This window comes from Toxotes jaculatrix, chromosome 21 (assembly GCF_017976425.1).
Source record: "Toxotes jaculatrix isolate fToxJac2 chromosome 21, fToxJac2.pri, whole genome shotgun sequence".
Lineage (NCBI taxonomy): Eukaryota > Metazoa > Chordata > Actinopteri > Toxotidae > Toxotes > Toxotes jaculatrix.
Genome location: NC_054414.1, coordinates 7,455,325 through 7,473,905, shown reverse-complemented (window position 1 = coordinate 7,473,905; position 18,581 = coordinate 7,455,325). Strand labels below are relative to the sequence as shown.

Sequence of the window (18,581 nt, the reverse complement as noted above, 5' to 3'; positions counted from 1 at the left end):
ATACTGAAAATATTTGTTATGTTATTTTTTTCCAATGAGGTAAATCTTTATATACAGTATACTGACTTTGTCAATACTTTGAATAGGTGTTAGAGGAATAATGCAGTGTTAAACCTCTAACATTCATTAAAACCACTGTCATTGTCATGGCTGTCTGACTGAGAAAGCAACAGAGAAACTTAATGTCTCTCCTCAAAATCCACCACAAAGTGTACAGCACAGGGAGCAGAGATCTCTTGTTAATGGGCTGAATAACCTTGAGATCATGAGAAATCCCAGTATCAACGGCTCTGGTTCTGTCTCCTATTCTGCATATTAAATCATTCAGTAAACAGATCATAACTACAATAAGTTAAAGGGAAAAAGAAAGAACGAGAAAAACAGAGACACTTATAACCATACAAGGGACATGAACAATGAATATGCCTAAAAATACAGATCTGATCATTCATATTTTGTTTTATATTGTTACTCTGAGATTCCTGAACCTCCACTGAGCATTTCTAACCACAGCACCAGTAAATTAGAGGACTAAAATTCCAGTGTGTTCGTTCCATTTTTGGAAAAAATATATATAAATGATTCATGACAAAAATCTGGTATTCTTTGGAAAGTCAAAGTCTTACTATAAGACCAATATCCCTCCATAATGAGTTTTATATTCCAAACAGTAAGCATTCTACTAGATTGATGTCACTGTTATTCAAACATTACATATTTAATTCACTAATGAAACTCTCCTGACATTATATTCCATTGTGAATGACAGAAAAGCAGTTTGTCTGCATATGTCGAGACCATTCAGATGTTGCTTTACACAGAACATCAGTCCCACATGCCATAAAATCAGCACCTTAACAAAGCAACACTGAAATAATTTAACAATCAGCTCATAAATGCCGTTATTGTCATATAGCGTGAAACTGTGTCCTGCTTTGTACCATTTTTAGGGGGCCAGCGATGCTCCAGAATATAATGATTTCATTGTTCAGTGGAACACATGCGGCAAAGAAATGAAAGCTTCTGTTTCATATATCACCCAGCAATAATTGAAGAAATGTGTTTCTCCCCTCATTTGAGAAAAAAAAGAAACACTTCAAAGATTTTTCTTTTTTGAATTTTGAAAAAAACAAATACACTTGAGGTCAAATCTGGAGCGAGATATTTCTGTCAGAGCTTGTCAGAGGGGAACTACCTAAACAGTGGATGTTGTGAAGACGTTTGAGATAGACTGGGACAGCAGGACGGACTTTGATGTAGCTGAAATACAGCTCTGGGTCTTTCCACAGTTAAAATGATGAATGGATGAAAATTTCTCTGGGTAACATTAAATTGACAGTGGCAGTATATCAGGAGGGATTTTTGTCCTAGTGGGTAAAAAGTTTGAACTCAGTGATGCTCCGTGACTCGATAGTAAAAAGCATGTATAGATACATGTGCATACACACAATGTGGATGACTGAATACACACACACTAAATCACACAACGTGCACGCAGAATGTCAAATTCAGGATGTGTAAAACAATAGTCCACTGTTGTCTATACTAAAATATTTCATACCAGACATCCTGTGTCTTCCAGGGTCAGATTAGAAAGCCATGAAAGTATTACACATTTAAAAAAAAAAAAAAACTTTTAATGAACTTTCAAACTTTTATTCAAAAGCCACAGTTTTTAGCCATGTGAATGGCACAACTCTGAGAATGGTAATGCTGGCGTGTCTGTTGGTTGGTCGGTCCACCACTTTGGTCCAGACTGCAATATTTCATCAACTATTGGATGGATTACCATGACGTCTGGTGCACACATTTATCTTCCCTGTAGAAGGAATTGTAATTATTTAGCTGATCCCTTGACTTTTCATCTAGTGCCATCATCAAGTTAAAATTTCAGTTTGTCCAGTATTTAAGTTTATGACCAAAGGCCTCCAAAACTAATGTCATTCACATCAGCCTCAGCTGTACTTTGTGTTTAGTACTATTTAATGCATGTTAGCATGCTAACACGCTAAGCTCACACAGGGACAACAACATTTAAGGCCTCTAATTTTCTACATTTCAATTCAGTTTTTTTTTTATCTGGTAGATGGAGATGCACCCATTATAAGCAATGCTGACATTAGCATTTAGCTCAAAGCACCCCTGTGCCTTTGTACAGCCTCACAGAGCCACTAGCTTGGCTATGGAGTCCTCTTTGTATTGTTAAATACATATTTTTCCACATAGAAAAAAAATCAATATTTAATCTTAACTAGCTAATACACAACTCAACCTCCATAATGGCACCACCACTCTCTGTGACTGAAGAGAGATTTGTGAAGCAAACTGAAGTTCTCCACTCGTCCCCTGCTGATTCTAGTCTCTGTATGAGTGCGCCACACATTTGGACTGAGGCCATAACTGTGCATGCCAGACAGCAGGAAGACAGAGAACATGCTGGGTGTGTAGGTGGTGGTACCTGTTTTATGTAGACGGTGACATTAAAGCATCCGAACCACAGCGGAACAACATTTGCTTTTTACATTCAGTAACAGATTGGAAATGTGCGCTGGAAACACACAGCAACTGAAAGGACTTTTTGTATCATTTCAGGTATGTTTTGCAAATAAAATGTTATTCTCAGTTTTCCCCTTATTTTCTTTTCATTTTCAGTGTCATGTAGTGTAATGTTTTCGTGTCTAACTGGAGACTCGTAGGTTTGACCTGCAAAACAAGAAGCCTCTAAATCAGCTAATAGTACATCAAACAGACAGTCATAGCAATAACATGACCCATGCCACAGTGTTCCTCCCATTACCTCAACATGGTGGCATAATGATGGGAGCTGACATCATGCATGCCACTGACTTCTTTCTCCGTGCTGCTTTTCAACAGCACGTTATTAACATCATTTAAGGTTTCCTCCACAGCCATATGCCCCGTCTCACTGGACATGGGGATGAAGAGACAGAGTGCATTGTTCTAGGAGAGCCCAGCTGGATTCAGTGGCTGTGAGCAGCAGCTCAGCAGCTACAGTACAGTGAGTCACACAGGTGGCAGGGAAATTACAGTGTACACATACTTGTAGTTTGGACGTCTTCCATTTCTGGAAGCCAATAAAGACTGCACAGGCCGCTGCCAATGACTGCAAAAGCTATACTTGGATATAGAATCTTGGTCCATGCCAAGATATGGCTCACCATGCACCGCTCATACAGAACAATATGTTTTAATGATCGGATTCAATAAAATAATGATGATTGGTTCCATTAGATCTTGACAGAATGTCAATTCATTTCATTCCTAACAATAGCCCTATTGTCTTTGCATGTGTTCCCCTATACATATGTGTGCATGCTTGCATGTGAACTTTGGTTCACCAAACTAAATGCTACAGCTTGTCAAACCACTTCCTGTGCAGCAAATTATAACAGTGTAAATCCCCAGTGTGTAGGGTGCTTTGGTGCATCACATACGGATATAGAGTAAACACCAGTTCTTAGTCTTCATGATTACAAATGGTCATTTAGATCAAACCATAAGTCTGCTCAGCTCTGTTGTTAGACAAAGAAAGAACACACAGAAAACTATAGAGGAAGTATGTAGCTGTCACATCCTTTCAATTCCCACAGCTCTAAAAGGACTTGGGCTTGGTTTTGTGTTGTCTTTGTGTTGCCATGCCTCTGAGCAGTGGCTGGTGTCTTTTCTTCCTCCTCTGTTCTCATGTTTTATACAGGGTGAGCAGTTTAACCACAAATCTCCTGTCTGGTGCCATCATGGTGGTCCAGTGGACAGCTGCTAAATTGGAACAGTGGTAGAAGACGTATTCAGATCTTTTACTGCAGTAAATGTAGCAATGCCACAATGTAAAAATTAGTTACAAGAACGTAAGACAAAAAGTACTTAAAATGTGGTGGCTGACACCGAACGGCTCCTGTCAGTGCTTCTAATTTAATATCATATTATTGAATTACTAGGTAGTGTTTTTACTACTGATGCATTATTATGTGAAATAACTGAGTTGTTTACCCTAATGTTAGATATAATAATGCATCATGTTGTAGTTATAGTTATTTTCCTCTTTTTCTACAGACTACAAGAAATATAGCCCTACTGTATGCATATGTGTAGAGGAAACAGCACACAAACTCAAGCACTGGCATACACACACACACACACACACACAGTGAGATGATAGATTAGTAGTCGAGGAGCGGTCAGACGGCTGCAGACCCTCCAGGGAGCCGACCTGTGGCAAAGAGGCCACCCAATCACAGCACATTCCTGCAGCGACTGTGATCGCAGCCATGCAGATGCCCTGCAGGTACTTCCCTTCTGGCACTGAACCATGTCGTGCTGTCAGAACCGACAAGCAAGACCATACTTGACTGCTGATCACAGACACATCCAAATAGTTGATAAAATCACTTCAAAAGAGCCCACTGAATATTGGATCATAGTATGACTGATGACAGATTAACAGAGACTATGAATTTATTATGAATAAATCATTGAACCAAAAGTAAGTTTCACTTGATTTATCTGACGGTGCTTTACTTTGCTGCTGTGATTAATGGACTCACAAACTGTAGTCAGAAATAACTAATGAAATTAGAATTTGAAATTTTGTTTCATTTGAATAGCCAGCCACTGGTGCGAATACCAAATCGATTCGTCTGCGTAGGTAAATGTTCAATGTATTTAATCAGTCCTGTTTCACATTATACAACATTATACAAAGTCCATCAATACAGTGATGGAGCGGTACACATCAGGCTGTCTGCTGAGAATAATCTCACCATGTTGACTTTATGTTACTGTGTTATAAAATGCCTTTATGTCTGCAACTACGTTGTTTTTTTTATCAGAGTTTAGGAGCCATAGAATCACATCAATGGATGACATATTACAGCTATTACTGTAATATTACTGCCCAAAAATCAGCATTAGTCACAGGGAGGAGATATTCAATCCAAAGGCCCGACCACGAGGATTAGTCACTGTGGAAGAGGAACGAGGCTGAGTGAAGCGGAATAAGAGTTTACTGTTCCACCTTTTGATTCCTGCTTAAGTGTATAAGACAGTATCACATATCAAATTCAGCCTCGTGCTATCAAAACAAAACCAGGAAGCTGTCAAATTCGTCTTGGCAAAGCCATCTGAGAGTAAATCCCATGCTGTGGATGATGACTGGGATGGATTACCGAGACAATATCAAAGTCTGAAATGCAGGGATTCTTTTCACACTGGAGACTTTTAAAGAAATGACTCATGTAGTGCACAAATATAACGTGTATTTGTGTGTCAGTGTGTGTATAACTGACAGCTTCCAGTCAATGGATCCATCAGTGATTGCAGTTGTAGTGTGCAGTCGGATTTCACTGCACGTTTGCTCAGCTATATAGATGTTTACTGTACTGAAAGTGTGTTAAAATCGAAGGCATGTGATATTTTTAAGGATGTAATTGGGAGTGTGAAATTATTCTTCATGGAGGAAAGATTAATGTAACCCACTTTTTCACACAAGGAATATTACCAAGTACAACAAAGGATTTTCTCCCTTAAAATGAATGTCAAATAAAAAAAAAGTGTGGTGCACAGGCATGTTTACCTTCATTTGCTTCTCATAAATTTCTTCCTCCATGATTGAACACCAGCCCACAGCTTGTATTGCGAAATTGCAAAACACTGGCCACTTCACTGAAGTCAGTTTTACTGTATGTTTTATTTAATGTAGGCTACAAGAGTTGTCCTGGTCCTTCAGATACCTGGTATGTATTTTATTTTAGAAGTAAAATGTGAACAGTAGCTAAATAAGTTTCGTCAGGCATTTGAATTATTTTTAACTTGGTTTATTTGTTTCTTTATGTTATTAGATACATACATTTTCTTGACATTTCCGACTGCATTTGAAGGCAGCATTTGAGTCCCGCAGATGTTTCGCGTGTAAACAGTTTTGCCCCGAATAGCTTTTTAAATTGTGAGGAAAACAAACCCAGGTAAAAGAAAAAAAAGACTAACTGAAAGAGCAACATGTCAGAGACATACCTGAAATTATGCTATTTAAATTCAGTAGATGTCCGTCATAAGACTCACTCCATGTTTCCAGTTCGATGTTTGATAACATGTCACATTAGGCTTGTCCCACTTTTAGCTAATGTTAGCTATTTAACCAACAACTAACTCTTCTTTATTCGGTTTAAGTTAATGTCTCCAGTATAAACAAGTGAAAGAAAACGTGAAATGCTTGAATTTTTTTTAAATACAAGTGGGATTAAAACCCAAATGTTAACTCTAATTGTTTTTATTAGTTTTACCTTATTTTACAGATTCTGTAAATGTGATAAAAACTGAACTGAGCCAGGACTTTGAAGAACAAAATGGCTGCTCAAACCTACATTTCCATCTCTGAGCTGCATCCCAATTTCTCTCATCCGGTGAGCTAAGATGATTCAGATTTGTCCCTTAGTTGTAGTTGCACACAGGTGGAACTGTTTTCTGACATTGTTTTGTAAGTTGTGTTGAACTCTAAAATAAACAAGTCTACACACTACCATTATATTTTCTGTTTGTTTGTTTTTTTCCAGAAAGTGGCAGGAATCGTCATCGGGAAAGCTGATGTGAAAAGCTTCCCTGACAGAAAAAGTTGGTGTCTTTTTTATACTACTGCACCAAAGCACACTCTTCAGCACTGCACCTCAGTGTTTTGTACACCAGCCCCCTCTACTGGGCAGATAAATAAATATCCCTTTTGTGAATTTTCATCTTTTTTTTCTTATTCAGTGAACTGAAACTCTATACAAACCTGTATTTCTGAATTTCAGATGTTGGAACAGACAGATTCACTTTTGGCTTCACCATTAAGGACTCACCTGACTTCTTCATTAATGTCACAGCCTGGGGAAACGGTGGCTATATCAACGGGCTCTCCAACAGCTTCAGCATTGGAGACTGTGGTGAGGAGGTTACTGTTAAAGTCCCCACAGGCTTTGAAAGTCCTTGAGAATTTGAAAAAAAATTTATTATTCCCTAGAATTTTTAATTTATAAAATCAGAAAATGTACACGGTGAAATGTCTGTGCATAAAATTGTTCCTTATTCTTTCTTTTTCAGTCACCATTGAAAATCCTTTGGTTACCAACAAAGACCCAGAGAAAGGGGAGAGATTCTGTCCTACAACACCAAGGTAGTTAGCACATAACTCTTCATCATGTTCATCCTGTGCTGCCTGTAGGAAACTAGAGGGAAACAAGGCTACCACAATGTAATGCTGTGTAAAATATGATGTAACAGTGTGTAAAGTCTGACGACAGTGTTAAAAGCTCAGAGGCCTGTATCTGCTCTCTCAGCCACTACAGGCTGCTGGTGACGGAGGCTCATTCCTGGGTATGTCTGTGTGCTGACATGGGCACCATCGACAGGCTGCTGCCACTGATCCACCTGCCAGTCAAGGACCCCAGAGATTTCTACTCTCTGGGAGACATAGTGGCAAATGGCCAGCGGCTGGACGGCACAGTGATAAATATACTGGCTGCACTGAAATCGGTAGGGCATAGTAAAGCCACAGTCTTTCAGTATTAAATAGTACAAAGGATAAGTTCAGTACATGTTAAAGTCTGAGAAAAATGTAGTATAAGAGGGTCTTAAAGGCATAGTTCAACATTTTTGGATATGCACTTATCTGCCTTTTTACCAAGAGTTAGAAGAAAAGTTTGAGACCTTTATTGTGTCTGGATGTTAAATATTAACTTACCCTCAGTAGCTTAATATGCTAGTACGACTGCCACTCATGGTGGTTAGACACACTTTGTGAAGAAAAGGGTATCTACTGTTCTTCTATGGTTGTTTTAATTTATTGTAAAACTAAAACACAAAATTGCAGTGCCAGTACTTTGAACACTGTGGAGGAAATATTACAAATCATGATTTGTTCATGTTTGGCAAACAAATGAGCAAAGCATGCCTTATAGGTGCCTTATCAGAGTGTTTTAGGGTGGATGTTTCGATCGGACAACAGAATAGGACCGTGGTCGCAATGAGCCCTCAGAAAGTGTTTGTTTATTGAATCAATCATGGTTTAAACTGGTCATGAAATTTTGGGGATATTACTCTTTTATTGAGAGTCGTTTTCCAGGGAATATTTGGAATATGGACATTCCACATATTAAATTCAAATAATATTGTAAAATTTTACTAGCGGTTCACTCTACAGAAATAAACCAGAATGTATTTTCCAACTTTTCTCACACACTGATTGCATTAGATAGTGGTTTTTCAGCTGTCTTTTGCCTCCACAGTAAGATCGACTATGGTGGAAAATAGGCTGTTAAAGTTTCCTGAGCTGAAAAACAACATTAACAAGGAGGGGAGGGTTGTTAAAAAGTGGTCCGATGTAACATTATAAAAGTCGGTCACGGAAAAGTTATGGAACCTGTCACCGAGGCCTTGGTAGGAAGCCTGATAAGCGTCGTTCAGTACGTTTTTGACAATGACGGTAGATGCTGAGCAAATATTAACAAGTTTAAAAATCAAACATGTCAAAGTTTTCTAAATTTACTGAATTCATATCTTATAAGTTGCCTAATAGACTGCATTGTGTCTTTTTTGTCTGTGTGGTTACATGGTGGTATTCTCGTTGTTCGCCTGGAACATACCAACTTACCATAATGGCTCTGTAGACGTGCTTTAAGGTTCACAGAGAGGCCAGATCCTGCATTTGATGCCACTGCATTTTTTTTTTTACATGAAGGGAAGATGTTGTGATAGGAACTTCAGATGATTCTGTTTACTTTTTCAGATTGGAGAGCCGAAGCAGTTCACCACTTCAGACGGACGCAAAGGGCAGAGGCTGGAAGTCAAGCTCTTTGATGACTCTGTCTCTTCCTTCCCCCTCGTCTGGTGCGTCATGGCCATTTAGTAATTTGGAAAATGAATAAATATTTATTACTTGTGTTGTATTTGTGCCATATTCCATCTTATTGGCCCCTTGGATCACCGCAGTGTATCTTTAGGTTACCATAAATTTACTCTGGTGACATGAAGCTTTAGATTAACCCACTGAACTGCATGTGTGTTTGATTTTCACTGTGCTCTCCCCTGAGTAACTCCCTGACCTCTGTTTCACTCACAGCTGGGACAGAGAAACCATTCAGCTTGTGCAAACTTGGATACCCAAGGAGACGGGTAGGTTAACGGCTGCTGCTCATTCTCAGCCACAAAAGGAATCTTTATTTAACTGTTATTCCAGCCTGTCATGTCCCATTAACATACTGTGCCAAAGATAAACATGGAGGTGGACATCTGAGATGTGATTGTGTGTTTGTGTTTAGGATAACTTACTGTTGTTTTAACTTTAGTTCTTCATTTAAAGTTCTCTTCATAGCTGATGCAAAGATTAGCTTTGACAGCTTTCGCAGCGGCATGGCAGCAACCGTTAACTCGAAGACCATTATCACTGTCAACCCCGGTAAGATATTACAGCAATATTTACAGAAACAGAGGATCTTCTACAACCATTTATTGTGCAATTAATCCAAAACAAAACTGAGATACTGTTTTGGGAAACCAACCAACCAGCTGCAGAGTTCAGTGCAGAAAAAAAATAAATCATCTTCCCCCTGCAAGTAGAATATTTTCAGTGAGGAATACATGTCAAAGTCAATCACAATTTGCTCTCAAGACACCAGGGAGGCCAGCCTGCTGTTCAGCTATGCTAAAGAAGTGTCTGAGTCAGGAACTCTGGATCAAGATGAGAAGACTGAGGATGTGCCTGGTGGGTTATAGCGAAGAAATCCCCTCATTCTGACACTGTCAGTATTAGAAGGAGTACAAGTCTGGCTATACCATAATATAAAATTCTCTTTGTATTTCAGATCTCAGTCTTTATTCTTCGCTCCTTTTCTTTTCTTTCTCACTTTTTAATTTATTCGTGGATTATTTATTAATAGATGGTGCAATATGTACTGTAATTGCACTCCTTCACACAGGTTTCTTTTAAAGTATTGAGAAGTGTAAAAAGTAAATGTAGACCAGCCTATTTTCCGGGACTGCGAGCCATTTGACTCGTGGGAGTCAGTAAGTATTGAGAGGTGGATTCATTGTTGGTTTTGGTCTTTTTGTGGGATTTGTTGACAATGAAAAAGATATATAGACTGTCATCACCCAGTCATTTCATTTTTCCTAATATAACACATCAAATTATCAGATGACAAGTGACAAGGCTGCAGACGTGAATATGTGGTGTTGCTTTTGTCTCTGCAGTGGATGCCATCATCGATGTGTACACAGTGAGCCAGCTGAAGCAGAAGGCCCAGGAGAATCCCGAGGCTTTCTTTGGTATCACATATAGCTTCATATCCAAGCTCGACCTCGATTCCTCTGTTTCAAAAGTCATCAGGACACGGTGGTGAGTTCACACAAGCGGATGGAACGGATACATCATTAAAATAATGACCCACATCCCCCTCCACTCACTCATTTACTCTTCTGTCTCAGCTCCAGGTGTATGTTCCAGGTGACTGAGGATGCACAGAGCTGCACAAACCACCTGTGTCCAGGGAGCGATCAGGCCTTGTCAGCCACCACGGGCTTTGATCTGCTGGTGGACTTCACAGACCACACCGGGACCCTGCACGCCTGCACCCTCAGAGGTCCAGTGGCAGAGAAGACACTTGGCTGCACGGTCAGTACCACTTTGTACAATGCAGAAGTCCTTATGCTCAGGGATTAAAGAACATAAGTTCAGCTGCGAAGAACAGATTTTCCATTTCATCGGTTGCAGACAGACGAGTTCACCAGTTTGACTGATGACGAGCGAACTGCAATGAAGTGGAAATTTCTTTTGGAGAGATGCAAAATATATGTTAAGGTACTGAAGCTTTTGATTCTATCCTCCGTGTGTTAGCTATAAATCAAATCACTTGTTTAAAAATGATCACAATATGTTGTAGATCCTCCCTTCCATTAAGACGAGGACTGGGATCAGAGGAGTGGTTGTGGCCTGCTCACTGGCTGACCCAGGGGAAGTGAAACAGCACATGTCTGCCATGTGCCTGTGATCAGCACACACACCAGCCAAACAGGAAAACACATTGCAGCTGCAGTTGTCTCCGTTATCTACTGTTTTTTTGCTGTTCTGATTAAGATGTTAATAAGGGAAATAGTCATTTACTCATGTGCTTTGTGTTTTGTGGGTAGTTAAATTATCTGCACTATTTATTTAACTTATTTATTTAAATATATATACTTAAGAATGTACCGTTGCGTTGATTACCTTTTAAAACTGTTAAATAAACTAACCTGTGAATTTAAAAAAAAACTGTTATATGTCAATATCTTATGTTTCAGATATATCAAGTAACTGCTGTTGTTCCATTAAATTAAATTTTATGACCAACCAGAGTTTAAAAACTAGGACAATTAAATTAAAGTTTTGCAATTAAAATATCTTTTGACTAAAAGGATAAGGACTTTGTTGGTGCCATGTCCGTAATGATAAACTGGATTTAAATAATCAGCTTTTTGCTTTTACAACACTTCACGTCAGTAGATGGCGACACTACACTGATTACGAGCACGGAACTTTTAAAACGCTGCATGTGTTACCAAGGGACGCATAATAGGGACGGACAGGCTTGTCGTCAACAAACAACCAAAGGTAATCACAAGTTGCCAGATTTCTTCTGTTAAATTGTCTAAACAACCACAAATAATGTCCTACAGTGAAATAACATCACAAACACAAGGTGTTAGCGTGTTGGAGAAACGGTAGCTAACTGTCTGCACTGCATAGCCCTTAAACATAGCTAGCCTTCTTTGCTAACGTTAGCTTGTGTGTTTTAGTATGTTTTATTTACATAGCATGGCCATAATTACACCACGTTAATGTCAAAAGTTGACATTAAGAAAACTACAGCAGCTAGCTGACTGCCTCCTACGTTTCCATGCAGTGTCATACATGCTTCGCTCTGGGCGGTAACGAGCACCTGTCAAGCATGAATGTGAACCAGGGGACGGTGGGCAGCGACCCGGTCATTCTGGCCACGGCTGGATACGACCATACCGTCCGCTTCTGGCAGGCCCACAGCGGGATTTGCACCAGGACCGTCCAGCACCAGGACTCTGTATCCTTTACTCTGATTGATGCTGTGCAACCTGACACTAACGTGTTCTTTTACTTAGCCAGATCTCAGTCAAGTCAACATGGATGCAGGAGCCACTGTTCATTGTGTTTGAAGAAGCTCCAGGGTTTGTCTGTGGATGACACAATCTCTACACCATTTCCATCTGCTCGAGAGAAACTTGTTTAGCTTTACAAATAAGAACCTAGCTGTTAAATGTAGATTATAGAAATAACCAGAACAAACTACGTCCTTAACTTTTGCTTCCAGCAAGTAAATTCACTTGAGGTCACACCTGACAGGAGTATGATTGCGGCTGCAGGTTGGTTAAGGTTTTTTCTCAGTCCTCCATCTTGTGTTATATTAATGTCTTGCTGGTATTGAAAGATTTAAATCCTAGCTGATACATTTCATGGTAAGTCTATACTCTGCTTTTTAGGTTACCAGCACATCCGCATGTATGACCTAAACTCCAACAACCCCAACCCGGTGATCAACTATGATGGAGTTAGCAAGAACATCACATCTGTGGGCTTTCACGAAGATGGACGCTGGATGTACACAGGAGGAGAGGACTGCATGGCTCGCATCTGGGACCTAAGGTACTGCAAGGCGAGCCCGCTATCCTTTATCACATTTATTTTGTTATCAATAAACTAACCCTTTATCCCTGCTTTTCCTATAGGTCAAGAAATTTGCAGTGTCAGAGGATTTTCCAGGTCAATGCTCCAATCAACTGTGTGTGCTTGCATCCTAACCAGGTGAGACATTAACCACACACACTGGCGACATGCCTGAAGATGTCAGTAATCTTTCAGTGTTGTATGTTTTTCAGGCTGAGCTGATTGTTGGAGATCAGAGTGGAGTGATTCATATTTGGGATCTCAAGACTGACCACAATGAACAGCTGATCCCTGAGCCAGAGGTCTCAATCAACTCAGTTCACATTGACCCAGATGCTAGTTACATGGCAGCGGTCAACAGCTCGGTCAGTGCCAAACACCCTGGAAAGGTCTGAAGCTGTGGAGTGTAAAGTTAAATTCTACAACTAAAACGGCCTCCTTTGTCCTCCTTAACAGGGGAACTGTTATGTGTGGAACCTTGCTGGAGGCATCGGAGATGAAGTGACTCAGCTCATTCCCAAAACCAAGATCCCTGCACACAAACGCTACTCCCTTCGCTGCAAGTTCAGCCCTGATTCAACGTGAGTGCCCTTTTCCTTTACACAACAAATCAATATCAGCCTGTCCAATAATAAGTATGTTACTGTAGCTAAGAAAAACTTGGGTACAGTTGATCTGTACCATTTCTGCCTTATAAAATACTTATGCAAGAAGCTGTTGAGCTCTGAAAATCTCATCTGCAAAACAAACTTTGCATTTTGTGGTAAATTAGCAACTGACTGCTTGACAAAAAAAAGCCAGATGCTGATGATATTGATTTGTCGTCTCCAGACTATTGGCCACATGCTCTGCAGATCAGACCTGTAAGATCTGGAGAACTTCCAATTTCTCACTTATGACTGAACTGAGCATCAAGAGTAACAATCCTGGAGAGACGTCGAGAGGCTGGATGTGGGACTGTGCCTTCTCTGGAGACTCACAATATATAGTAACTGGTAAGGACCTGAGCCCTGGCAGTTGTGTGATCACTGCTCTGCTGCTAAAACATTAGCAGTGCTGATAATGTAAGACATTGAGGTGAATTTAAGGTTGTATTTTCTCTCCACAGCGTCCTCTGACAACCTGGCTCGCCTGTGGTGTGTGGAAACCGGCGAGATCAAGAGGGAATACAGCGGCCACCAGAAGGCCGTGGTGTGTCTGGCCTTCAATGACAGTGTGCTGGGCTGAGGAAGACGAGGAGGAGGAAGGAGTTGAAGTGACAAGAGGAGGCATAAGAACTCTTTGTAAATTGTGACTTGGTTCCCAGAAGGTGTCTGTCTGTCAGCGTGAATGGGAATTTTTTTTAAAGTTGTCCCTGAAATTATGATCTTTAGAAAGCGGAGGCTTGAGTTTGAACATAATGATGATTCTTCCTGACAGATGCCTGTAAGTATTCAATTACAGAAACTGGTTTAAGTCTGATGAAAATACATGGCAGTGCTTATCAACTACCCTACAGGTTTTTAACTGCATCACTCTGTGCACAAACAAGACCAATTTTAAGTCTTTGTTTTTATAGTTCAGCATATTTATTGTATCAAAAGGACCATGTTACTCACATTAACTTGCCTGCTTGGATGTGCCATGGAACTGATTATCTCATGTGTGATATGTATAATTCATTTGATACTCTTTATTCAGAGTTGTTAAATGTACTATTCGTAATGATCCCATGTGGATTATAGCAAGCGTTGAGAGTAAATGATGATTGAAAGTACAGAAAATGACTCCACAGTAAAGACATGTCCTTGTTCTGTCAGTCTCCTTCCTTTTTTTTTCACTCTAATGAAGAAAATGGCCAAAAATACCCAACAGTCTTTTATTAGGCAGATCAAAACACTCACATTGCAACAGGAGTGGTTACATATAATTACACTGCTGTAGTAGGTTACAGGGAATACAATTATAGGCATGTACAAAAAAAAGGGGGGAATCTTTCTTCTGTAATCTCTGAAGTGTGCCACCAGAGAGGGTATTACACATGAAGGGAGCGACAATGAGGTTTTGGTGATAACCGTGACAGCCTGTCTCCATCTCCTCTCTCTCGGAAGGATGGAAACAGACTGGAAGAGTTGGCTGTTTCACTGGTTTACTGGCGGCTGTATGGCACGAAGGAAACAGTCAAAGCTGGCTTTTGTTCTGTTTCTTCTTTTTTTTTTTTTGGTAGAGGGAGAGCTAAAAAGACAACTTTTGTTTCCCTGATCTTTTGCTGGGAGGAGAAGAACTGAATATACACAGTCACTCTGGCAGGTAGTAGAAACAGACAGACACGCAGATGTTGCTGGGAAAGCAGATGTCGATGCAGAAGTAGACCAGCCTCTGTTTACCTGGGCCTGAGAAAGAGGGAGACGTTGGTGACTGACAGAATACACATGATGAAGTTGCTGATAACATACAGATTTTTTTAACACTGCTTCACTACGGAGGACAAGCCCTTAAAATGAAGACAGCAGAATTTTCCTGGCATGTGGTATTTACACTGTTTAGAATTTGTCATCACCACATGTACTAGGTTGTTGAGAGAGTACACAGCTAAGTACCTGATGTTTTCTTCAGCCAGCCCTCAGCCCTTTACAGCCACAGTACAAAGGTCACCATAGGTCATAGATTGGGGTTAAGTTTCAGTCTGACACTTTGCTTCATTACAGAGTTGCCAGCTGACTTTTAAAAGCTGCCCATACACAGCTGCCTGTGCCACGCCTGTGTTGGTACTGACAAATGAATCCTGAACTCTCAATATGACTTTGTGTACATGCTATTTAACTAACTTTTATCAAAAAGTATCAACATTTCAGTAAAGATCTATTTTGATCATCGATCAACCAAAAATGAAAAAAAAATGGTTTCAGTTTCTCAAAAGGGAGTATTTGCTGCTTTTCTTTGTCATTTATGACAGTTAACTGAATATCTTTGGGTTTCAGACAAAACTATGTGAAGATGACGTCTTGGGCAATTTTCACTATTTTCTGGCAATTAGTTGACAAAACAATTAATCAAGGAAATAATTGGCAAGATCGCTTGATTTCTGATAATTTCAGAAATCAGTGTTAAAAAGCTAGTTTCTTAAATTGCTGTTGTATTTAAAGGATAAGGCTATGTTATTGTTGACAAGTCCCATGAAAAATCCAGAACCAACAATATTCTCTGACTTTTCAAGCTGTCATGAAATATATCCCCAGTGAAAGAATGTGGCATGTTCATGTTTTTTCATGTTATTCATGTTTATGTCAAAACAATCCTCTCTAGATTACTCTCTAAAGTTTGACTGTTCTCACCTTCGGCCCTCCTGGTCCAATGGACGGGCCTGTCCTGACACAGAGCCTGCAGAGGCTCATCAAGCATGGACACGTCCACCTGACTGGCTGACAGCACCCCGAGGAACTCTGTCTGCCTCTGGGTCTCATTCCCAAACAGCTGGAACTGACTCTGCCCAGGACAGTATCACAACATCTCAGCAGAAAATCCACAACAGATGAGGAGTTTTGTCCTCAGCAGAAAAGAACAGAAAGTCCTGAGCTGGAGGGTCATTTAATAAGTGTGAGAAATCATGTTGTAATCACAGTGACAAGATAATATAAAAACATTTGAGTCAAAGTAATGGAAATATGAAGAAGAAAACCAACACTGAAACTCAAGCTGTTATTAGGCTGATATGTTTGCCGATGAGATCAACACGGCTGCACATTTGCGCTCTTCTTTCTTCACAAAGCCTGCATGTAATTGCACCACTTACGCCTCCGATTGGCTCCGATAGTGAACCACTTAGAGTACTGTTACACTTGAGTGGGTCACGTAACGACCAGTTTTGCTCTGCTGTAAGAGATCAAGAAGACCATTGTGGTTTGTCTCTGTGCTGAGGGGCATCTACTCTCCATCGGTACGACCCTGTCCCACCTATCGTAGATTAAATGGCCGCAATCAACAGCTAGGTTTGAATACTGTGGAGCTGTATGAGATATGTGACACCACCAGACAGGATCACAAAAATGCTCAAAGACTCAGTTGCAGCTTTTGATGCATGGAAATGGGCTATTGTGCAAGAGAGATAAGAGAGAGAAACAGATAATTCCCTCTCAGTTTACCTGCACAGTCCCACATCATATTTCTGTCCATTCACCTGCTCATATTGTCAAATTACAATTAAGATACAGAGAGTCCCACACAAATCATATCTGAGGGCAACTGGGCTCAATTCAGAAAAGAAGTATGGAGATCCAGGTATTAGCCACCAGGCCCTTCCCTGACTAACCAGCGCATTGGGCTGTATTTTAATCCAACAGAGGAGTCTTAAAAGCTAAAGAGGCCTCACACAGACTGGCCATTGTGCCCCTATCCAGGGCTCAGGCTCGCTGCCGTAGCCTTCTGTAAGAAGATCCCGGGCACGCTGAGGGGGCTGGAGGGATCAGATGTGCTGAGGAATTCAGCCATGCGAAGCGAGAGAGGGAGACTATACGGTTCTTCAAGGCCCTGTATGCTTCACCTCTCTCTTTGTACGGAGTGGCGAAGAAGTCATGCAAAACATATGAAACCCAGCAAGTCCTGGCTCAGTGGATTAAGCTGTGAGTCACAGTCAGAAATGCCAGTTCGCACATTAGTGGGGCAGTGACTTTGGAAAACAGCTGGCAGAGCTAAAAGGGCAACCCCCAACGCTCTATTTCTTAATGTGCGTTTTGTAGTCTCACATATCCTGAACAGCAGTGAGGAGGGAGACCCTATTATATAACTCTACTGTTCGGTTCTCACGCGTTGAAATGTCACTGTTACCTTGTGTGTTGACTCGCGAAGGAGGGAGTGCACACTGTCATAGTCGGACTGCTCCATCTTTCGCAGGAAGCAGCCGTCCTGGTTGACTGGTTTGTAACATATCAAACCCTGCAACACAACAACAGCAGACAGTCAGGCGTGCATCATTTTTAATTTCTCTCAGCTAGTATGTAAATCACATTGTCCACACTGTCAGAATAGGCAGATGTGTGGTTTGTGTTATTGCTGGTAAAGCATACGGTGAAAATCATCTGTGCGTACATGTTTGATATCAAACAGCACAGTGGACGTCTGATTTGCCGGTGAGGTCACGGTAAAGGTCACCAGGTCATTCTGCTGGTCCACAACGGCGGACTGATTGATCAGTACCCCAGTCTGGTCTGGAGCCGTGATTCTCACAACCTGTAAAGACTGCAGAGACACGTTCTGATTATTGTAGACAATCCGGTTTGTAAGTCAGAAGTAACCCAGTGAGACAATATAGGACAATATAGGGGTATAGGGGGGACAATATGGTGGGTGAGGTGTGCGTCATACCTGAGAGTGTGAGTGCGACAGCCCGAAGTGCCCCGTCAGACCAAGGACAATGACGACCAGGAGCAGAGAGGCTGAGAGGCTGACCCAGAATGCCTTGTGTGGGAAGTGGGACTGGGGGGATGCTGCAGGGTCCCCATCCTGAAGAGATGTTACCACACACAAGAACCAGAGACAAGCAATTTAAAAGGTACTTCTTGTCTCAGTACATGTAAATAAACTGTAACAGGTTGGGAAACTAACACAAGCCATCAGCCGTGTCCATGATATAAATATTGTGTTGAGATTTGTATTTAAATCAGCATCTTAAAGTCCCATCCTGTTCCAAAACATCTTCCTGCCTTGACCCCCTCACATGCAAATCTTTCCCCAGTCAGTGTTCGCTCTACTCACCGTGCACTGTGCTTCCTCCAAACGGTTTTCTGAATGTTTCCAACACCTCACCATCCTGTGTCCCTTGACGGCTCCTCACTCGGTCTGCTCCCTTCTCGTAGCTATCGGCATGGAGCTGTGGACATGACCA

The 18,581-nt window shown here is 40.9% G+C and overlaps 3 protein-coding genes across 4 annotated transcripts; 2 read left to right on the top strand and 1 right to left on the bottom strand.

Moving 5' to 3' along the window:
• Positions 1–5,899: 5,899 nt before the first annotated feature.
• Positions 5,900–11,240, top strand: meiob (meiosis specific with OB-fold). 2 transcript variants are annotated; one of them, XM_041067435.1, is made up of 14 exons: positions 5,900–5,978; positions 6,309–6,416; positions 6,567–6,624; positions 6,804–6,935; positions 7,093–7,165; positions 7,329–7,524; positions 8,777–8,877; positions 9,110–9,162; positions 9,350–9,445; positions 9,659–9,751; positions 10,240–10,384; positions 10,474–10,660; positions 10,760–10,846; positions 10,929–11,240. In XM_041067435.1, the coding sequence occupies exons 2-14, from the start codon at positions 6,360–6,362 to the stop codon at positions 11,034–11,036; spliced, it is 1,386 nt and encodes a 461-aa protein (XP_040923369.1). In that variant the 5' UTR covers positions 5,900–5,978; positions 6,309–6,359; the 3' UTR covers positions 11,037–11,240. The 2 variants fall into 2 exon arrangements, with proteins under 2 accessions (XP_040923369.1, XP_040923370.1); XM_041067436.1 differs by having other exon boundaries at positions 5,909–5,978; positions 6,291–6,416.
• A 291-nt stretch (positions 11,241–11,531) lies between these two features.
• On the top strand, positions 11,532–14,499 carry mlst8 (MTOR associated protein, LST8 homolog (S. cerevisiae)). Its single transcript, XM_041066466.1, has 9 exons — positions 11,532–11,635; positions 11,928–12,101; positions 12,369–12,420; positions 12,538–12,700; positions 12,784–12,859; positions 12,934–13,086; positions 13,178–13,302; positions 13,553–13,716; positions 13,830–14,499. The coding sequence occupies exons 2-9, from the start codon at positions 11,973–11,975 to the stop codon at positions 13,946–13,948; spliced, it is 981 nt and encodes a 326-aa protein (XP_040922400.1). The 5' UTR covers positions 11,532–11,635; positions 11,928–11,972; the 3' UTR covers positions 13,949–14,499.
• A 66-nt stretch (positions 14,500–14,565) lies between these two features.
• bricd5 (BRICHOS domain containing 5) lies at positions 14,566–18,574 on the bottom strand. Its single transcript, XM_041029213.1, has 6 exons — positions 18,452–18,574; positions 18,062–18,199; positions 17,786–17,935; positions 17,525–17,632; positions 16,036–16,186; positions 14,566–15,093 (listed from the first exon to the last, which is right to left on the bottom strand). The coding sequence occupies exons 1-6, from the start codon at positions 18,503–18,505 to the stop codon at positions 14,999–15,001; spliced, it is 696 nt and encodes a 231-aa protein (XP_040885147.1). The 5' UTR covers positions 18,506–18,574; the 3' UTR covers positions 14,566–14,998.
• Between the last annotated feature and the right edge of the window lie 7 nt (positions 18,575–18,581).

Coding starts and splice junctions, on each gene's coding strand:
- meiob (XM_041067435.1), top strand. CDS start 6,360: ATGGCTGCTCAAACCTACATTTCCATCTCTGAGCTGCATCCCAATTTC. Junction 6,936..7,092: donor CTTCAGCATTGGAGACTGTG/GTGAGGAGGTTA, acceptor TTTCTTTTTCAG/TCACCATTGAAAATCCTTTG. Junction 9,752..10,239: donor GAAGACTGAGGATGTGCCTG/GTGGGTTATAGC, acceptor TTGTCTCTGCAG/TGGATGCCATCATCGATGTG.
- mlst8 (XM_041066466.1), top strand. CDS start 11,973: ATGAATGTGAACCAGGGGACGGTGGGCAGCGACCCGGTCATTCTGGCC. Junction 12,421..12,537: donor GAGTATGATTGCGGCTGCAG/GTTGGTTAAGGT, acceptor TCTGCTTTTTAG/GTTACCAGCACATCCGCATG. Junction 12,860..12,933: donor TGTGCTTGCATCCTAACCAG/GTGAGACATTAA, acceptor TATGTTTTTCAG/GCTGAGCTGATTGTTGGAGA.
- bricd5 (XM_041029213.1), bottom strand. CDS start 18,505: ATGGTGAGGTGTTGGAAACATTCAGAAAACCGTTTGGAGGAAGCACAG. Junction 16,187..17,524: donor TTCGCGAGTCAACACACAAG/GTAACAGTGACA, acceptor TGTCCTGGGCAG/AGTCAGTTCCAGCTGTTTGG. Junction 15,094..16,035: donor TTGGACCAGGAGGGCCGAAG/GTGAGAACAGTC, acceptor CCTCTTTCTCAG/GCCCAGGTAAACAGAGGCTG.